Source organism: Odocoileus virginianus, chromosome 13 (assembly GCF_023699985.2).
Source record: "Odocoileus virginianus isolate 20LAN1187 ecotype Illinois chromosome 13, Ovbor_1.2, whole genome shotgun sequence".
Classification (NCBI taxonomy): domain Eukaryota; kingdom Metazoa; phylum Chordata; class Mammalia; order Artiodactyla; family Cervidae; genus Odocoileus; species Odocoileus virginianus.
This window is the reverse complement of record NC_069686.1, coordinates 51,371,503-51,392,024: the sequence shown is the minus strand read 5'-3', so window position 1 is coordinate 51,392,024 and position 20,522 is coordinate 51,371,503. Positions and strand designations below refer to the sequence as shown.

Below are 20,522 nucleotides of genomic sequence, written 5' to 3'. Positions count from 1 at the left end.
CTGCCGTCCATGGGGTCACAAAGAGTTGGACACAACTGAGTGATTGAACTGAACTGAACTGATGTGTATTTGTATGTATAGAGTCAATACAAGAGGGACTGGAATACTTGAATAAACTGATTGCAATATTCCACTTTGTAGAAAAAGTCTATGTGACATGATTTCATCTGACACTGTGTGTTATGATGGCTTAATACTATATTGTAAATAAACTACAGCTTGACTGCTGCCATAAAGAGATCCTATTAAAGTTTGCTTTACATTTTGAAACTTAATATGTCACTGTGTTTTGTACTCTGAAAGAGTGCTATATCTAACAGGCAACTAAAAGCTTTTGGTTTTTATAAAGGATATGGCAGGCATGGAATCAGGGGAGCTCCTGGGAGCTACTTTACTATAGGAGAAATAGATGAAGTAAATTAAATATATCTTTTTAAGAGCTAAGTCAGCTATTTTTTTATTATTACCAACACCTCCCAAAACACACTATCACAGCATTTTTTTTATACTTCTTTCATTTTCCAACTACCCTTCTGCCCTGGAATATAGGGACTCACTCTACAAATAAAATTAGTAGAGCCCTGATATTAGAAATACCTTAATAGGCAGAACAGACTTTATGTCATGCATTAAGAACTGTCAATCATTCAATTTAATTAGTTTACTTCTAACTCCTTTTATCCAGGACCTGAACTTCTAATTTAAACTGTCTTTAGAAAAAAAAATTGTAAAAATCGCCATCCTTCATATAAAGTGTTTTATAAAAATATTTTAGGTGGACTATGGGTGGCTGAGATGGTAAAGAATCCGCCTGCAATGCAGGAGACCTGGGTTGCATCCCTTGTTTGGGAAGTTTCCCTGGAGAAGGGAATGGCAATTCACTCCAGCATTCTTGCCTAAAGAATTCCACGGAGAGAGCCTGGTCGGCTACAGTCCATGGGGTCACAGAGTCGGACACAACTGAGTGACTAAAACAAGTACATCAAGTTTTGTGGGTTTTTTCAATTTTTTTTTAAAATAAAGGATATAAAATATGGGTAACTCAAACAATTATAGAACACAGCTTGTGGGAAAAAACAAACAGTACTCAGTTATCTGAAGGAATAAAATCCCATCTTTCCAACATGACTGTCATACAGTTTGCTATTTAGGGCCTCCCCATCAGCCACAGGAATACTCTCATTATCCACAGTTCTATCAATTGTGATTATAAGCTGTCAAGTCTACATTATATGATACTGGGGCTTCACTCTGTTGGTAAAGAATCTGCCTGCAGTGCAGGAGACCTGGGTTTGATTCCTGGGTTGGGACGATCCCCTGGAGAAGGGAATGGCAGCTACCCATTCCATTATTCTTGCCTGGGAAATCCCATGGACAGAGGAGCCTGGTGGGTTACAGTCCATGGGGCTGCAAGAGTCGGACTTGACTTAGCGACTAAAACCACATGACATAAGAAGCAACAAACCAAAACAAAGTCTGTTGGAACGATTAGAAGTAGGCACAACTGTTGTGTTAGGTTAACAATTGACTCCCGAAGAAAATATATTAAAAAACAAACAAAGACATGAAAGCACCAAACAACACATTATAACCTTGCATAGTAACTGAAGTTCACAATAATGGCCCTGTGTCATTAAGAAAAAGTTAAAAATGAAGAATGTATAAAATAGGCTTCAATGATTCTGTTAAGGTTGTTGAAATAGTTTTAGTACTTGAAGGAAGAAGTACGCTTCATAGTCTAAAATAATGCACTACTGAGTAATGCCTTATTCTTTAATGTTGTGTATCATTACATACACTTTGCAAACCTACAGTGGGTATTATGCACTGTAAAGAGATTTTTAAAAAAGCATATACACAAAATTTGACTATGAAGCATTAGGATTGTGTACAGCAGAATTTATCCATTCAAGTGAATACTGGTCTCTTCAAATTGACTGCTCAGGGGAAGGAGGGAGGGGTTATAAACACATTTCAAAATCAGCACAGCCTAAAATGATCTTAAAAGAACTTATCTGGTATTATTTCTTGGTTGTGTCACATCAATCAGTTTTTTTTTGGGCAAGTCTCACTTATCCTTCTTGTTTACTATCCTTCAGAAATGCTAAAGATCATAACAGAACTCTGGAGGGTAGAGAAGAGACTTAAAAAAAATAAAACTGAATGGCATTAGAGGTGCAAGGACGTAACACGTTTCAAAAAGGAGAGAATATTTAAATATATAAACTATAGGGTTAACAGCTAGACGTTAACCTCATTATAAGCTTAATACAGATAGCTATAGGTAGTTAATATAACTACTACAGGGTTGAGTAGCTCTCTCCAAACACTTCTGATAATTTGATTTACTCTATCAGTAAAAAAGTGGTAAGTATGTCCCCTAATATGTAGATATTTTACTTATTTTAAAAACTATATACATGTAATACTAAATGTAAGTTATTACCTTTAGGCAAATAAAAATTTAGGGTGAGATGCATAGTTAGCAATAGCAAATAATTAGTAACAGCAAATCCATATTTCACAGTTTCCTGATAATTTCTATTTAGCTAGGGGAGTATGGAAATCTTGTCAGATATGATTGGATTATCATTTAAAAAAACAAACAAAAAACCCCCCAAAAAACGCTTCATCATGCGGCTGATACAAATATTTCACACCATCAGTAAAAGTGTCAGCATTAACACTTTGTGCTTTTAAGTTTTATCTTCAATCTACAGAGTCCAGTAGTCATGTATGGATGTGAGAGTTGGATGATAAAGAAAGTTGAGTGCTGAAGAATTGATTCTTTTGAACTGTGGTGTTGGAGAAGATTCTTGAGAGTCCCTTGGACTGCAAGGAGATCAAACCAGTCAATTCTAAAGGAAATCAGCCCTGAATATTCATTGGAAGGACTGATGCTGAAGCTGAAACTCCAATACTTTGGCCAACTGATGCAAAGAAATGACTCATTGGAAAAGATCCTGATGGTGGGAAAGACTGAAGGCAGGTGGAGCAGGGGACGGCAGAGGATGAGATGGTTGGATGGCATCACCGACTCAATGAACATGAGTTTGAGTAAGCTCTGGGAGTTGGTGATGGACAGGGAAGACTGGCATGCTGCAGTCCATGGGGTCACAAAGAGTCAGGCACAAATGAGCGACTGAACTGAACTGAACAGAGTCTCTTGGAAGAAATCATTTTAAGCCACTTGTCTACTGTGTGATGGTCAGTTTATTATCTTAATAAATATAAATAAATATAATCCCCAAACCATTTAACCAGACACAGTAAACTAATATGCTGAAAGTGAACCAGAGAGTTGGGGTACCAGTCTTTGTGCCTCTGTGTTCCTGGAATCCTGCGGTCTTCCTTTAGAGAGCTCACATGCTAGAGGTGACATGTGTGTGACCTTATGAGATGCAATCCAAGTGATAGGTCTAGTGTTTATCTATAAATTAACTATTAGAAAAACTTAAATTTTCCCTATCACTCTTAGATAAAAAAGAAAGGAAGGAAAGGATTATTTTCTTTCCTTTAGTGGGTAATTTTGAGCAAATCACACTTTGGAAGTCACTGGGATAGGACACAAGAATCACAACTGAGAAAAGGCTGTTGGAGCAGGTAGATGACTTGCAGGTGAAAATGTATTTAATAGCATGTAACTGAATCAGAGAGATCCTGATCTTGCATATAAATAGTGGAGAAATAGAGCTGGTAAAGAAGTACTTCACCCATTTTTTGTTGCTGGGTCCCACTGTGAGGTGCTGATTCTGGCAAGTCCTTTTGGAGAACAAAAAAAGAATCACCCCCAATTCATAATGCCTCACACCAGCAAGGGATGGGGAAATGGCAGGGTTTGCTCTTAAAGTTTTAAGTTAATTTTTAAACATTACTTCAAAACCTTATTATTTTTTATTATAAAAGAATAGACTTACTGTTCAATAATGTGTAAAACTGCAATGTTCAATAATGTGTAAATTTAAAATTTTAGGTTCTCTATCATATACTCAACTCCCTCTTCCTCTAATCACTGCTCTCTACACGTCTCTACATTTTTTCTCATTTACAAAAACTATGTAATGCATCTTCAGTAGTTGTGTTCATTTTCTCCGTATTTGTTAAGTTTGAAGAAGCAGTTTTATTTCTACAGCTTAAATGAAATTGATCTTAATATATATAAATACCTAACACAGTATTATCTCCATGTCACTTTAGCAATTCCCACTTATGGTCTAGTTCCCATGGGAAGTACTGTACACACATATCATCTTGCTTAAACTCACAGGGCCCACAAGGTAGGTATACTACCATTGAAAGGTCAGGCAATTAGCCCAAGGTCATGCAGCTAGTAAGATCATGTAGAGATTACTTACTACACTGAACAGTTCTGTTACAGACTCACAAATGAGCCTCCAAATTTAAATACTCCAGAATGCATCATCAGCTCACTTTGAAATAATTCAATCTCATTCTTAGAAGCTCATGAGCTGCCAGATTCCTTTATAGCTTGTGTGAAAGAAAGTGGAAATAACAGGCCCTTCACAAATAGTTTTCAAAATGCCCAAGAGTCATGCTGCCTTTTCTGGTAATGCTGATGTATCCTGAGGTCCTGCTGTTGCCAGTCTCAACATATTTTCATCAGAATCTTTGTATAAAACAACATTAAGTTATTACTTAAATAAACTTAGAAGAATCAATCCCATAAACTGGGAACTAGTGACACCAGATTTTTGACCTACTTTTAAAGCACTTATTTATCAAGGTTTTCAATACAAATTTTGAACTGGACAGGACCAGATACAGAAGTTCTATTTCTGATCCAATAGATAAGTATCTCATTCCAACAAAGAGGTATAAATTAAGTACAGTTGTTCAAAGGGATGCAATCCAGAAGAGTGTAACAACCCAGCCTATGTTCATCAACTAATCCACATGATGCTCAAGAGGTACCCAAATGCCCACTAGTGTCTGGGCCTCAACTTAGATGATGTATAGAAATACTTCCATCACAGGACCTGTAACATGTCTCTTCATGATGCTGTTTATTTTTTGTCCTCTCCTCAAATTAAGTTCCTTATGTGATATACACTGTCACTAATTAACTAAGCCCAGCAGAGTGCCTGGACCAGAGCAGAGGTTAAGTTTTCTAAATCAATGAACCTTCTTCTGAGTACTATTTTGCTATTTATAGTTCTAAAAATTAATGTGCAAGCTGAAGATTTAGCTTATTAACTAAGGAAAACAGTTATTTTCAGGTGAAAGATCTAGAAAGGAAAGAAAATAATCAAACCTGTAAGTAGCTAGGTGACTCACTAGAGAATGAGAAACAGACTTGTGACTCACCAGCTACCAATAAATAACCTAACCACAATGACTAATACGAAGAAAAAGAAAATAAAACATACACATTTTTACAAATATTACAGCCTGAAAAAGACTTTTTTTTTCTCCAGAATCCAAACATCTCTAGGCTGTTGGTAGGTTACAGAAACACAAATAGCAAAATATAATTTTTAACTTTAACATCTGTTCTTTAAATGAACTGTAGGCTTCTGCACTGAGTCACTATGATTTTAATTTTAAACTTCAAAACCTGTGTTTACATTTACTCCAATTGTTAAAAGCAGTCAATACAAAAAGGCCTACAGGGCTGCCTTTAAAAAAACTTGTCTCTACAAGACTCAATCATAACTAATACAGATTACTCTTTCATTATTTTTAAATGACACTAAATAAATAGTACTTTTAAAAAGAAAAAAAGGGATGACTTCTTGCCTCAGTTCTAACACCAGCTACTAAATATTAGGACATTAATGTCAACATAAGATGAGGATCCAGAAACACTGGCCTAGATGGGTAGCCCATCTTCCTGCTTCCAGATAAATTTCATTTAAAGATCTCAAACCATTTCGGATACACAATTAAGAACCTGTTCTTAAAGACCTCTAGGGAATGAGATGTGCCAACCTTCCTATATAACTCATTTAGTTGTTTCATTTCTATATGCATTCAACCATGAGAAAATTGATCCTTCCAACAAAGTGATTAAAATAATGTGTTGAAGAGTCCTGTGACACTTAAATCCAATTAATGAATCAACTTTTCGGATTAGTATATTGATGAATTGGATATTCCCAGGAAAGATAATATGGAAAAAACAACTGACCCCATATTGTTAATGTTGCTCTTAAGGAAAATACTAAAAAGCTAGAAACTGCTAGTGGCACAATCTACTCAGTAAGACTAAAATAAGCACCTAAGATTTAATATCTTAAGTAAATGCTAAGATAGTTATCTACTTAAGATATTAAAAGTGACCTCATAGTTTGCCTTTTAAATGATTAGGAAACCCCAGCTGGAACAATCTGATTTGATATTTTTAATAGTGCAGTCCTTTCTTTTTTCCACCTGGTATATGGCCAGAGGGAATAGAGTGAAATGTAGGGCCTCATGGAATTAACATATAAATACCATTTTTCTCCCACTTTTTTGTGTAGGAGTTCACATGTTTTAAATGTCCAGTATCTTTGCAGTATTCAAGATGGAAACACCTTGAGAATAAATAAACAGTCCTTAGGCACTCCCCTCGTACTAAAGAAAATCACAAGCATTTAATACAAAAGTCTTAGAATGAAAATTAAATAAGGAGTAGAAATGGCCTTTTTCTCATGAACATATTTTCTGCTATGCTATTTTCCAAATGAAAGATTCTAGCAGAATGGTTAGTTGGCTTACTAACTAAACTGCTAGTCTGCCACAGTGAATGTTACTAAATATTCATTTGAATTACCTTTTGCTTCACTAATCCTCAAAGTTCTAAAGCAAAAAAATCTATAAGGATTTTTTCTTTATTTAAATAAGTAACAGAATCCATTAAAATTTATATGTTGCTGCTAATATGTGTTTTCAATCATAAAAGAAGGCCAATAATATAATGGGGCTTCCCTGGTAGCTCAAAAGGTAAAGAATCTGCCTGCAATGTGGGAGACCCAAGTTCAATCTTTGGGTTGGGAAGATCCTCTGGAGAAGGCCATGGCAACCTACTCCAGTATTCTTGCCTGGAGAATCCCATGGACAGAGGAGGCTGGCAGGCCACAGTCCATGGAATCAGAAAGAGATAAGTGCCTAACACACACAATAATATATTCAGCGATGGAACCCACAGAATTTTCCAAATTTTTATTTTCTTATTATAGTTATACTCAGAAACAAGGGATAAACAGGAATGAAATCCTGAAGAGTTCAGTGAAACAATGAAAATAGAAGCAACCTATAAACCTCTACTTTCATTATAAAGTAGAATATAGTCTCCTAGGCCCAGCTGGGGAATAAAGATCAACTGTTCAGCCATAAATACACAATACACTCTTTAAGCCTGGTGTTAGATCATGGCAACAGTAGTATATGGGACACGGAGTCAGTAAGGAATTTGCAGGGCAAAAGAAACAAAGAGAACAGTGGATAAGGATGCAGTGAAAGTAGTTCTAGGAATGGAACTGGGGTTGTGTGAGGTCAAAAGGGGAAAGAAAAAACTGGAAGAAAGTGGGGAGATTTTCCTCCTCCAGAGTATCTTCCTGACCCAGGGACTGAACCCGCATCTCCTGTGTCTCCCTGCATTGGCAGGTAAATTCTTTATCACTGAGTCACCTGGCAAGCCCACACAGAGAACAGCTACTGGAGTTTAAAATGAAATTCTAACAGGCAAAATCAAGCCTGTGGCCACAGCAGTGAGTTAATAAAGTGAGGCAATGGCGAAGATGGTGGAGGAAAAGTAAGGAATTTCAAGGCCAACTTTTCCCATACAGCAGTCACTTGAAAACATTTACAATGAGACAATGACTTGGAATAGGAGGAAAAGAATTCTATCAGCCGGGAAAAGAAAACGGCTTCAGTAAAACAATCTAGCTTTCATGAACTCAAAAGGCTGGAACTTCTCTCCAATTTACTCAACATCATCTAAGCAAGTTTAGGAGACACTGTCCAAATCCCTCTCCCCTTGTTCACTGCTAACTGAGCCCCACCCAGCTCGGTTTCCACCTTTACCTGGCTAGGTATTCTAAGGGAAGGTGAGTCCATCCCAGCTCTGGAGAGTGAATTGTGTTTTAGTCCCAGCCCACCCTGGGAATTGATTCCAGACTGATGGTGTTTTTTCCATATAGTTTCTCAAACTAGAAACTTTGAAGCCATTTTCCACTTCTTTCTTTTCCTCACCTCCACATCAGCAGCCAGCAAACAGATAAGATTTACATTGGGACCCACTCACTGTGCAAGCATCATTATCTCTTTTAAGAGTATAGTTTTGCTTTAACACTTGTTTTGAAAATGTGAATTAATTCTAACCAATTGATGTATTGGGATTTCCCTAGTGGCTCTGCGGTAAAGAATCCTCCTGCAATGCAAGAGACACAGGAGTTGAGGGTTCCATTCCTGGGTTGGGAAGATCCCAGAGGAGGAGGAAATGGCAGCCCACTCCCTATTTTTGCCTAGAGAATATCATGGACAGAGGAGCCTGGCAGGCTATAGTCCCTAGGATCCGCAAAGAGTCAGAGGTGTCTGAGCACACACGCAATGCACAACTGATGTATTAAATATCAATCTGAGAATAGTGAGAATTTGTGTTTGCCTATGCCAGATTTCATCAGTGAGAAACACTAGGTCAATGCAGAAACTACTCAGGTGAACTTAGCCAAACGGGAATACATAAAACACACACACCTCAATCATCTACCTATGTTGTAAGCCACACTGATTCATATCCGTCTGATTTCAGACAGCCTTTCTTGTACCGTTACACAACAATTTACAAGCTGCAGCTCTTTTGATACCCACTTCCACTCAGAAACAGTGAGTCTTTTTAAAGATAAAGTGAGATATTTATGTAATTCTGAACATTCAGTATGTATAAAACTATTCTATGGTTTTAAAAAAATTAGGTTCTTTTTATAAAACTGTATCACTGATGTTTTTGACTGGTGTGCTGTATACCTATTTTCTGCACAAATCTTGAGGTTTTTATTGTGCAATTTGGCACAGCATGTTGATTTTTAGAAAAGTATTTATTACAACAACAGAACTGACTGAATATAAGGACACCCACACCCCCACGTCCACGATCTCTTCCCCTGCCGCCAATGGAGCAATCCTCTCAGCCCAAGCGTGTTACTAAGGGCCTGGTACGTTACGGGGCAGCATCAGTTACCCAGCGAGACTCTTTCATTTCCTTCCCGACTCCAGAATCTTGGTAGAGCATAAACTCTCATTTTAGATTCTGAGTGTGGTTTAACTTCCCCATCAGTTCCATGTATCACATAGCTGCTTTGTTCAGTGACTGCGTTTTATTTCCTACACGACTGAAAAGAACATGTGAAATGCATGGCGTGGCAGTGCTGCTGTGCCAAGTGAAGTGAAGTCAGAGTCGCTCAGTCGTGTCTGACTCTGTGCGACCCCATGGACTGTGGCCTGCCAGGCTCCTCTGTCTATGGTATTCTCCAGGCAAGAATACTGGAGTGGGTAGTTGTTTCCTTCTCCAGGGGAATCTTCCCAACTCAGGGGTCGAACCCAGGTCTCCCGCGTTGCAGGCAGACTCTTCACCATCTGAGCCGCCAGGGAAGCCCGATGATGATAAGGAAAAGTCAAAAGATTAAAAGCAAAAACAGACGTAAATCTGCCTAGTGAGCTGTAGGCTTCATATTTATACTTACAGCTATCAAATATGTTTATATTGAAATTATTCAAACATGAAACTCTCCACCCCCTCTCCCCTACTGTTTTTATTGCATGCTTTTAAACTACTGGGCGATTTCTGCTTTATGAACGGCAACTACTGCTTTATGCTAGAGGAGATAAGCTCATTAGTATTACTGATGGCTAGAAAAACATTTAATTCCTCCTTTGGAACTGTCGTTAGTATCAATTTATGACTCAACACAAAAGTCTTTTTTATTACTTTAGTATCAGCTATACTTTTAAAAACCAAAATTATTATTTTTCATCAGTTTTGGTTCTCAATAACTTGGGGACAATAAATAAAAGTCATTATCACCCTCAAGAAATAAAACAGCTATCTAGTTCTTGAGGATGTATGCCAGAATAAACTGCACACTCCAGAAAACATATTTTTGAGGCAAAAAAGCAGTAGGGCTTCCTTTACCCAGTCACCAACATTTCAATGACTTTAAAATTGTATTCTAAGTGACCTATATATATTGTGGAGGGCTTTGAACTAGTATCTTTATACAATCTTAGAGAGGCAGGATGACATAGGAGAAGCATGAGCCTAGAGTCAGAGACCTTAGTATTTTAAGTATCGAGGCTCTTATCTGTAAAATGAATATACTAGAGGAAAAAAAAAAGACAAAAGGGTATCTATACCTCACAGCGCTGTTATGAGGCTCAAGGGGAAAAATGCAAGTACTGTACTTTGCAGCTCCATACTGAATATACAGTAAGAGTCAGCTGTTATTGCTGCTACTGTTATAAGCAAATCTGTTATTTCCCCTGTACATGAGATAGGGAAGCTACTGGTGATCACTACACTGAACCTTTACTGGGGTGTACCCCAGAAACATAAAAATTCATGGTGGACACTGGAAAGCTTGGCAAGATAGAGCAAGAGCAATCACCATATTAAATTTTAATTGTAGATTGAGTTTCTTAAATATTAAAAATATTATTTCACATGCAATAAAAGTCCAGGTATATGTGTGTGGGGGGAGGGAGCTTTTTTCCATGGCCTTTCATTTAAAAAAAATCTATGGCATGCCCATTCAAAATCTATGGCACCTGTTATAGAGGTCACCGAACAGTATCCTATCATTATTCATATAATCTGCTTAATATACACAAGATAATGATGGAAGATAAGCAAAATAAGCTTTGTATGAATAGTGATTTTTACCTTTTATTTTACATTGTTGTAAACACCACAGATTTAAGCCCTTCAAAAGCCCTTAAGCTTTATTATACTAGATTGTCACAATAAAGGTCTAAAATGTGTAAGAAATCCTACACTATGTTGATATACGCTGCCTGTTACTTGTTAATAGTAGGGATAAAGTTGAGAGCTGAAAGCTAGGTGAAGACCTAAATTATAATTTTAGGCAGTCACTATTTCATATTTTTCAAAACAATTCCCACATTATTCCTAATTACCCCCTTTACCCCTCCCCCTCAAAATCAATAATGGTGAAAATGATACTATTCTAAGTTTTTCTTTCTGCATCTTTATATATTCTAATAGCAACAAAAAACTATTAAAATTTAGACACTTACAGAAACTTGAGTATTAAAGGTTTTCAGCAAAACTGCCAATAAATTTGTTAGCTTTCTGGTTGTCAGAAATAATTTGTTGAATCTTACTGTACTTAATGAGAAATGTGGTCCATAGCTACTCACATTCAAATGAATAATTTTTAAATCCTGGGCAAGGTGTAATAAAAGATTAGTTGAAAAGAGGACAAAAAACTATAAAGTTGCTATAAAGTTGCCGCATGCTAGTTTTCCTGGTAATGTACTAACATAAAATACTTCAGTGATATAAATTCAATAAACAATTCATTGGAGCAAACAACTCAAAATGCCCAAACATGAGAAACCACATATTTGCCAGTTATATCAAAATAGCATCCCCAAAACATCAATTGTGCATATATTTTTAAAAATAATAAACCACCTTAATAAAAATCTGCACTTCAATTCTAAGGCAGGCATAAGCTTGGTTTATGTGTCAAGCAACTTCCTTCAATTACAGTGAATTAGCAATACATCCAATCTCAGACTTTAGTATTTCTCAGGCAAGCTGAAATAAAGATGTTTAAAGAAGGGTCTTAGTTGTGAAGAACAAAGTAAGACTAACACACAAGGGAACAATTTACAAAGCCAAGTGCCTAATTAGTAAGGAGCCAAGCTCTCTATTACACTCCATTGTTCACTGGCACTTCAGTTCGGTTTCTACATCATCTTAGCAATTCTATTCTATGATAACTTATTTTGTGAACTCAATTTTCTTCTCCAAAACCCCAGGAATTTTAAGTTCAAAATAAGCTTGGTAAGAATTAAGCACTACTCAATGTGGCATAGATCAGTGGTCTCTCTTTCTAATATCAGGGACCCTCAGTGAACACTTAATTTTATCATGTTACTTAAATATCTACAAATATAAAACCAGCAGAAGTAAACGCCTATTGTCATGGCCCTTAGCTTTAGATTGAAGTGAATTTTTACAGTCTGGTTTTTTTTGGCTGTGCTGCACGGCCTGCGGGATTATCTTAGTTTGCAGACCAGAGATTGAACCTGGCTCCTTGGCAGTGAAAGTGAGCAGTTCTACCTTTCGACTGCTAGGGAAGTCCCCCTCAAGGTGAATTTTTAAAGAAAATAAAAGCAAATATTAAAAACCATAAAATTCAAATTAATAGTATCACTTTAAAGTTTGTTAAAAGTAAATTTCTGACATTTGGTTTACTGTATAAAGCTGTAGACTCATGTATAGTTCTGGATTTAATTTTTCTGTATTTTTAATACTAGTAATATAAAGAATGCTTGTTCACAATTACATAAAACATTAACTCTGAGGTTGGTTCAGGATAATTAGGTCTCATAATTAACCAAAGTACTGCAAAGAGCAATCCAAGAATGACAATTTATCAGTAGATGACTTTATAAAACCATGGTGTTCCGGTCAAAGTTAATAATGTAGTATGTCCACTGATATCTGAATCAAACAGGTATCTAATCTGATAAATACAAGAACTGTAAACAGAAACATCTTCTCTAGTATAGAAACTATTGTACCACTAGTTATCTGCTGCCTCTATACAGATGGAAATAGGATTCAATAAGTCTGCTTGAGCAGCACAGACTTAAGAAGTATTCTTAAGTGCCAAGTACCACCAAGTAACTCGCTTAGCAGGTCACTTTTCAAACTACAGTGAAATCTTCATTTGTACAGAACATGGATATTGTTGGCTTCAGTTAGCATCAATACAATTTACACAGCAGTTTTCTGTAAGTCAGCCTATAAAATGATACGGCATGGTATTTTTTATGTATCTTTAAGATAACCATTTTTAAATTTTTATTTTAAAATAGAAAAAGAGGCCACTGTAGATAAAATTAAAAGCTTATCATCTTTCACCAGAGAGTCATGAGAATTTTCCTTTTTCACAAGGTAGCAAAAGCTATTAACACATTTATTCTTACTCAGGCAAGATACCTTAACATGTAAGTAGTGCCAAAAGTTAAATAACCGCAACTTAAGTACCACATGTTAAACCTATTGTATAAAATTGGCTCCATTCACTTGTATATAACCAGTTAAAGGCTTTATAATTTGCAACAGCTCTATTATGAAACCATCTTTCCCCACACATTACTAATTATATAAAATGCAGTTTTTTAAAATGGATTAAAAATGTTCTTTTTAATGTTCTTTTCTGGTTTAAAAAAGGATTCAAGTCTTCCCTAGTGGTCCAGTGGCAAACTCCATGCTCCCAATGCAGGGGGCTTGGGTCCGATTCCTGGTCGAGAAACTAAATCCCACATGCTGCAACTAAAGATCCTGCACACTGCAACTAAGACTTGGTACAGCCAAATAAATAAATAAATAAATTTTTAAACAGGAAAAGAAATCAAAGTCACACTATGGTAGTGAAATAGTGAAAGTTGCTCAGTCATGTCGGACTGACTCTCTGTGACCCCATGGACTGTAGCCCATCAGGCTCCTCTGTCCTTGGAATTCTCCAAGCAAGAGTATTGGAGTGGGTTGCCATTCCCTTGTCCAGGGGATCTTCCCAACTGAGGGACTGAACCCAGGTCTCCTGCAATGCAGGCAGATTCTTTACTGACTGAGCCGCCAGGGAAGTCCTGGTTAACAGTCAAACCTGAATTAAGATTAAAATCAGCTCTTGAGAATTCCTTGGTGATTCAGTGGTTGGGATTCAGTGCTTTCACTGCTGTAGGCCTGATGCGCCCCAGTTCAATCCCTGGTCAGAGAACCAGTACCCCTGGGTTGCAAGCAGCCAAAACAAAAACCAAAGAAAAAGGTTAAAATCAGGTCTATCGATAGATCGTGACTGAGTTTAATCCACTTCAGGATTATGAAATCCAGGTTAAATTATCTGAATTCTTCCCTTATTCTAAAAAGAAAAAAAAGGGTCACCCATACACTATACCATTTAGACAAAAGCCTTTCTTTAACATTCATTATAAAGGCATTGCTTCCCAGGTGGCTCAGTGGTAAAGAATCTGTCTGCCAATGCAGTAAGATTCAATCCCTGGGTCGGGAAGATCCCTTGGAAAAAGAAATGGCAACCTCCTCCAGTATTCTTGCCTGGGAAAACTCAGGAAGAGAGGAGCCTGGTGGGCTACAGTTCATGGGGTCACAAAAGAGTTGGACATGACTTAGCAACTAAATGACAAAGAAGGGCATCAGTGAACTAAGTTCTGTGTGCAAGTATGTTTTCCAGCTGGTAAGCTTTGGTTGACATCTGATATGGTCAACTGCTGTCAGCCCATCAAGTTCCAGGAGTTTCTGAGAAGATCCAAAATAAGAAGTAACTATTTGTAGACTACTTTAATAATGTGTCTGCCTCTAAAGACATCAAATGAAGTTACTGTTCTCTTGATATTAGAATAACTCTTAAGTGATTAATAGCAAATGGGATTTCCAAAAGACTTTCAGACTGCTAATCTTTTAAGAATGTAATACTGAGGTTATAATGCAGTTTAAATAAAAAATATATTTGATATAAAACTGTCCGCTCTATGTATAGCTGAGCCCCTCTGCTGTTCACCTGAAACATTGTTAATTGGTTATAGCCCAGGACAAAACAAAAAGTTAAAAAAAAAAACACAAAAAACCCAAACTGTCAGCTTCATATATTAGTTTTCAAAACCAGTTTAGTATGTAAAAGACAGAAGCTGTTAGGGGAAACACTGATGAAACCACCCACCCTGACCAGGAACTACTGTAACCATTTGCGTGAGTTGTTTTATGACAGGAGGTCCTGGCAAGGAACAAGCCACCACCAGTCAGAAGAATTCGGGAAAAGTCAAAAGGAGACACTACAAATCCAACCAACCTCCCAGAGTCCTCCTTGCTGGAATCCCTCTTGGTTAAGCAGTGCACGAGTCAGAATGATTCTCTAGAGACAACTGGAAACTAATCCCATCACCATGAAACCTCAGCCTGAAAGCACTGGCACAGCACTCCTCCTGGGCTCCCTTACCCTCCCGCTCTCCACCCGGCTACCCCTTCCCAGTCAAGTCTCTTGCTTTGTCAGCATGTGTGTCTCCTTGGACAGTTCATTTCAAGTGTTACACAGAGCCCACTCTCAGGCCCTAAAATGGGTCCCCTTCCTGTAACAAGGTCCTGAAGGTTGTTTGTTGACTGGAAGCTGACTTTTCCCCAGTATTTTCCAGTATATTTAAGCATATACATCTGTGGTTTTCAGGGGCTCTTACAGAAGCCTCACTGTAGATAGTTTATTTCTAGGAACCAAGTTTACTTATGTCCTACTTCATAGGATACAGACTGACCCGAAAAGGCTAGGTGACAAAGGCACCCCCGCAAGCATACACCCTTAAAGACTAGGGATGAAAACAGCAAAATGAATCACCAAAAGATACAGGCTGAAAGGATGAAAGTGACAGTCTCTCAGCAGCAGGATTGTGAGGTAGGGATGGGTGGGGCTAGCGGTACTACTAGTACTGATACCTGTGAGCTCAGCAGAGGTAAACGGATGTAATTAATGGGCTGGAGTCTTTAAACCAGAGGGCAGGTATTGTTATGATGCCATCAAACAAAATTTGATAAATAAATCTGTAAACCAAAATCAGTTGCTAAGCAGTCACTACATGTAGACCACTGTGCTGAGGGAGTCAGGGAGGGTCAAACATAAATTAAAATATTAAATTAGATCAGCTTTTAGTTTCTTTCTAGTTCTACAATTGACAATTCTATCTGTGTTAACTCATCTTTAAAGTGTATACATATAAAGAGCAGAGATATCCTAATCCTATATCCTGCCCCTTACAAATTGAACAAACAATAAGCTTTTGCAGGAGCCCTGGGCCAGGAAGTAATACTTCTGGGGGGGTGGTGGGGGAAGCAAGCCTTATTTAAAAAACAAAAACCCTTTTGGTGTCCAAGTCAAAAGCTGTGACATGTTAAAGCAATTGTTTTACTTCCTTCAGGATGGAATCATTTGCAAAATTCCATTCTCTTATTTTATTTTTTTTCCATTCTCTTATTTTAAACACTTCTGTTATTCAGTTAGAAAACTTGTTGCTTAATATGCAAATCTTAAACTAGGAAAGGGAGGGAGGAAATGAAGCTCAACAAACACAACAAAATAAAGTTGCTTTGCAGTGTTGAGGCTGCCAGGCTTTTTGTTACTCTACTTGAAAGTAAATGTGACTTGTCTGTAGAGAGTGCTGCTTCAGCAGTTCCAAATGAATTTCAAGCTTGTGCTCCATATTTTCTCTTTTGTAAGTTTAATGTATTCAGCAACACTGAACTGACAATTTAAATAACTACATTTTTAAACAAACGAAGCATTGATGTTAATGTATGAAAATGGTCCAAAGCCCTGGGAGTCTTGGTTCCCACCATTGTTTATTCTGACAACAGGATATAATTGCTTACTTACTTGGCAGCAAATTTAACCATCTGCTTGCTTGCATGGTCTCCTACCGCCACAAGAGCCTGGACATTAAACTGCTGCTGTCGTAGGACTAAGAAACACTGCTTTCCTGAAAAAGACAAAAAGTATACAAGTGTATTAAGGACATGCTAGTTTTACAACATGCTAGTTCAGGTTTTACAAAGAAGAAGAATGTTTTCCTATTTAAAAATTGGGTCCAAATTTACTATACTCAATAGGGCCATACATGTGAGTATTTGGCTTTGACAGCCAAAATACTCATACTCAATTGACAGGCTTTAAAAGAAACCCAAATTCCTCCTATGCTTTACAAATGTTATTGAGGACGTAGGCAAATCATCAATTTCAAAAAACATTATTTATCAAGAGAATTATTTTGTCATTGTATGTACTTACTAAACAAATTTCAAGTAACTTCAGATCACTTTCACCATTCAAAAGCTGGTATATTCTTTTTTTTTTTCCCATTTATTTTTATTAGTTGGAGGCTAATTACAATATTGTAGTGGTTTTTGCCATACATTGACATGAATCAGCCATGGATTTACATGTATTCCCCATCCCAATCCCCCCTCCCACCTCCCTCCCCATCCCATCCCTCTGGGTCTTCCCAGTGCACCAGCCCTGAGCACTTGTCTCATGCATCCAACCTGGACTGGCGATCTGTTTCACCCTTGATAGTATACTTGTTTCAATGCTGTTCTCTCTGAACATCCCACCCTCACCTTCTCCCACAGAGTCCCAAAGTCTGTTCTATACAGCTGTGTCTCTTTTTCTGTTTTGCATATTGGGTTATCATTACCATCTTTTTAAATTCCATATATATGCGTTAGTATACTGTATTGGTCTTTATCTTTCTGGCTTACTTCACTCTGTATAATGGGCTCCAGTTTCACCCATCTCATTAAAACTGATTCAAATGAATTCTTTTTAATGGCTGAGTAATATTCCATTGTGTATATGTACCATAGCTTCCTTATCCATTCGCCTGCTATGGGCATCTAGGTTGCTTCCATGTCCTGGCAGTCATAAACAGTGCTGCGATGAACATTGGGGTGCGCGTGTCTCTTTCAGATCTAGTTTCCTCGGTGTGTATGCCCAGGAGTGGTATTGCTGGGTCATATGGCAGTTCTATATCCAGTTTTTTAAGGAATCTCCACACTGTTCTCCATAGTGGCTGTATTAGTTTGCATTCCCACCAACAGTGTAAGAGGGTTCCCAAAAGCTAGTATATTCTATAGGCAAAGGTACTAGGCTAAGCATCACAGGAGCCTCAAATGATGCAACCATGAAAGTACTAATATAGTGCTTAGTCATGGGAACATAAATGTTTTTTGCAGGTGGTTCTTTTTATTTCCTTCCAAAGTACATTTTAAAGAGCATTTAGAATAACAGACTAGCTTATCTCATGTTCTATTTTACTCATCTTTTTCTTTATCGTCTTCCTAATCTTTCATCCTATATAATTGTTCCACTTTTTTTTAACCCCCAATAGTTCACTTTGTCTATAAAAGATCATTCTCTTTATGCCTAAAAACCAGTATTATTTCTGTGTAATTCTGAGCCTCGTGATTCTCTCTTCTTTCATAAGGAATTGTCATTCCTTATTATTAACCTTTTGAAGGATATTCATAATAGATCCAGTCACTATCCTTGTGACAACTCTTTTTTTCTAAAATAGATTCTTTTTACAAGTCTCTGATCACATTTTGGGACACTACTCCCTCATAAAACAAGTTAAATCATTTTCAGACAACTTTTCTCATCAGATTGTCTTTCAAAACATCAAAAGATTTTGGGGTTTTTTTAAAAATGAGAATTATCTTTTACTGAGAATTAGCTTTGTCCCTCACTCCCTCCCCTAAAAAAAAGCAAAAGATGCAAGCAGACTAGTAGTTAATACTTTCAACATACAGTTTTGAAACGCAAATATGACAGCAATCATGATGTTTAAAAAAATGCTGCAGGGTGCCAACACAGACACAATCTATGGACTTCCAGATCATGTATGATTGACATAGTTTTCCACTACATAGATACCATTGCCCCTTTCCTTTGCAGTATGAACCAGTTGCTAAGTACAATCTCTCTCTTTTTAAATTATTTAATTATTTTTGGCTGCACTGGGTCTTTGTTGCTGCAGGTTTTCTTTCTCAGGTTGTGGCGAGAGGAAGCTACTCTTCGTTGCAGTGCGCAGGCTTCTCACTGTGGTGGCTTCTCTTGCTGCAGAGCATGCATTCTAGGTGTGTGGGCTCCAGAGTGCAGCTTCAGTAGTTGTGGCGCACAGACTTAGTTGCCTGGCTGCATGTGGGATCTTCCTGGGCTAGGAATCGAACCCGTGTTTCCTGCATTGGCAGGTGCATTCTTAGCCACTGGACTTCAAGGGAAGCTCCAAGCAAAATCTTAAAGAAAATTATGTGAGCTGTACAAATTCAAAGGGATTTTTAAGATGCTGAATTGATAAAGATTGTTAGAGAAATCTGCAGATGAATCAAATGACATCCCAAGAACTACTGAAATTATAGCCAGATATTAGCCCACTCAGAACAGAATGTTAACAGGAAATAGAAGGTAATGTACATGACTTAGTAAACATTTTAGCTGCTCTAACAGTGCAGACAGAGGCAGCACTGACCTGGCTGCACTACAAAGCAATCTTGTGATGAACTGCGATGCCAGACAAAAACCCTGGGAGAGAGCAGAGAGCTCCACAGTACTTAACAAAGGGTGACGACGTCTTTAGGTTAGCTCTAAGGGGTGACATGCAGTGTAAGGGTCTGGTAAAGAGTAAAAGCTTTTAAATCAAAAGATATGGGATCATATCCTGTTACTTCCTATAAGGGGCCTACCAGAATATTAACTATGCCTCAGTTATTCATCTGCAAAATGAAGGAAGTAATAGTATATTACTCATGGGGTTTTCTTGAATTTTCATCTGTACTCTTGAGGATTATAGTAAGTTTATAATTGTGACAGACACCCAATTAACGTTAACTGTAAACTAGTATTGCTACCTTTTAACTTATTATTATTGCTAATAGCACTACTGCCACTGCCTACTTATTTGAGGACTATGAAAACTGGGTTCCCAGGTGGCCCCAGTGGTAAAGAACCTGTCTGCCAATGCAGGAGATGCAAAAGACAAAGGTTTGACCCCTGGGTCGGAACGATCCCATGAAGCAGGAAATGGCAACCATTCCAGTATTCTTGCCTGGAAACTTCCATGGACAGAGGAGGCTGGCAGGCTATAGATCGCAGAGTTGGACATGACAGCATGCATGCACTGCACAACCATTTCTATTTCACAGCTGGATCACTATGTCCAAAAACTACGGTGGGTGCTGGGAATACAAAGTATGTATTTGTTAGACATTCATGCCGGACTGTTATGTGAACAAAGTGATAAAGCCAATCATAATTTTAAGAGATATTAAAATTGGCTGCATAAAAAAACCCACCAAAATATGAAACTGTATAGGACAAAAAAACACCAAAAACTGTGGCTACTAGTGGATGGTGAAACCGTAGAGCATTATTCTGTTCTTCGTATTTTCTGAACTTTCTACAATACGCATGGCACTGTTTTTTTAATCAGAAAAAATAATTTTTAAGAGACCAATAAAGTCAAAGATGAAGGTACAGAAGAAAGGTAAGGGTTAAAAGAAAACTGTGGCCATGTTCTAGATTCAACAGAGGAGGTAAGCAGAACTCCCGTGTACTTAGGACATAGAAGCAAATGTACTCCTAAGAGCTAACATGCCTGCTAGGAAACAGAAATCATGAAATCAATGATTATGAGTGAAGCAAAGAATGTTAACTGTACTCTTCTAATGTTTGATGTATTTACTCTATGTGATTTTAAAATTTAAATTGTTTTTT

At 37.5% G+C, this 20,522-nt stretch overlaps 1 protein-coding gene across 1 annotated transcript in view; it reads right to left on the bottom strand.

The window, feature by feature from the left end:
* DARS1 (aspartyl-tRNA synthetase 1) overlaps positions 1-20,522 on the bottom strand; it is a 62,153-nt gene that overhangs the window by 26,614 nt on the left and 15,017 nt on the right. The window contains exon 4 of the mRNA XM_020886163.2: positions 16,629-16,731. Coding sequence (XP_020741822.2) covers positions 16,629-16,731 — 103 coding nt within the window. The remainder of the gene's footprint in view (positions 1-16,628; positions 16,732-20,522) is intronic.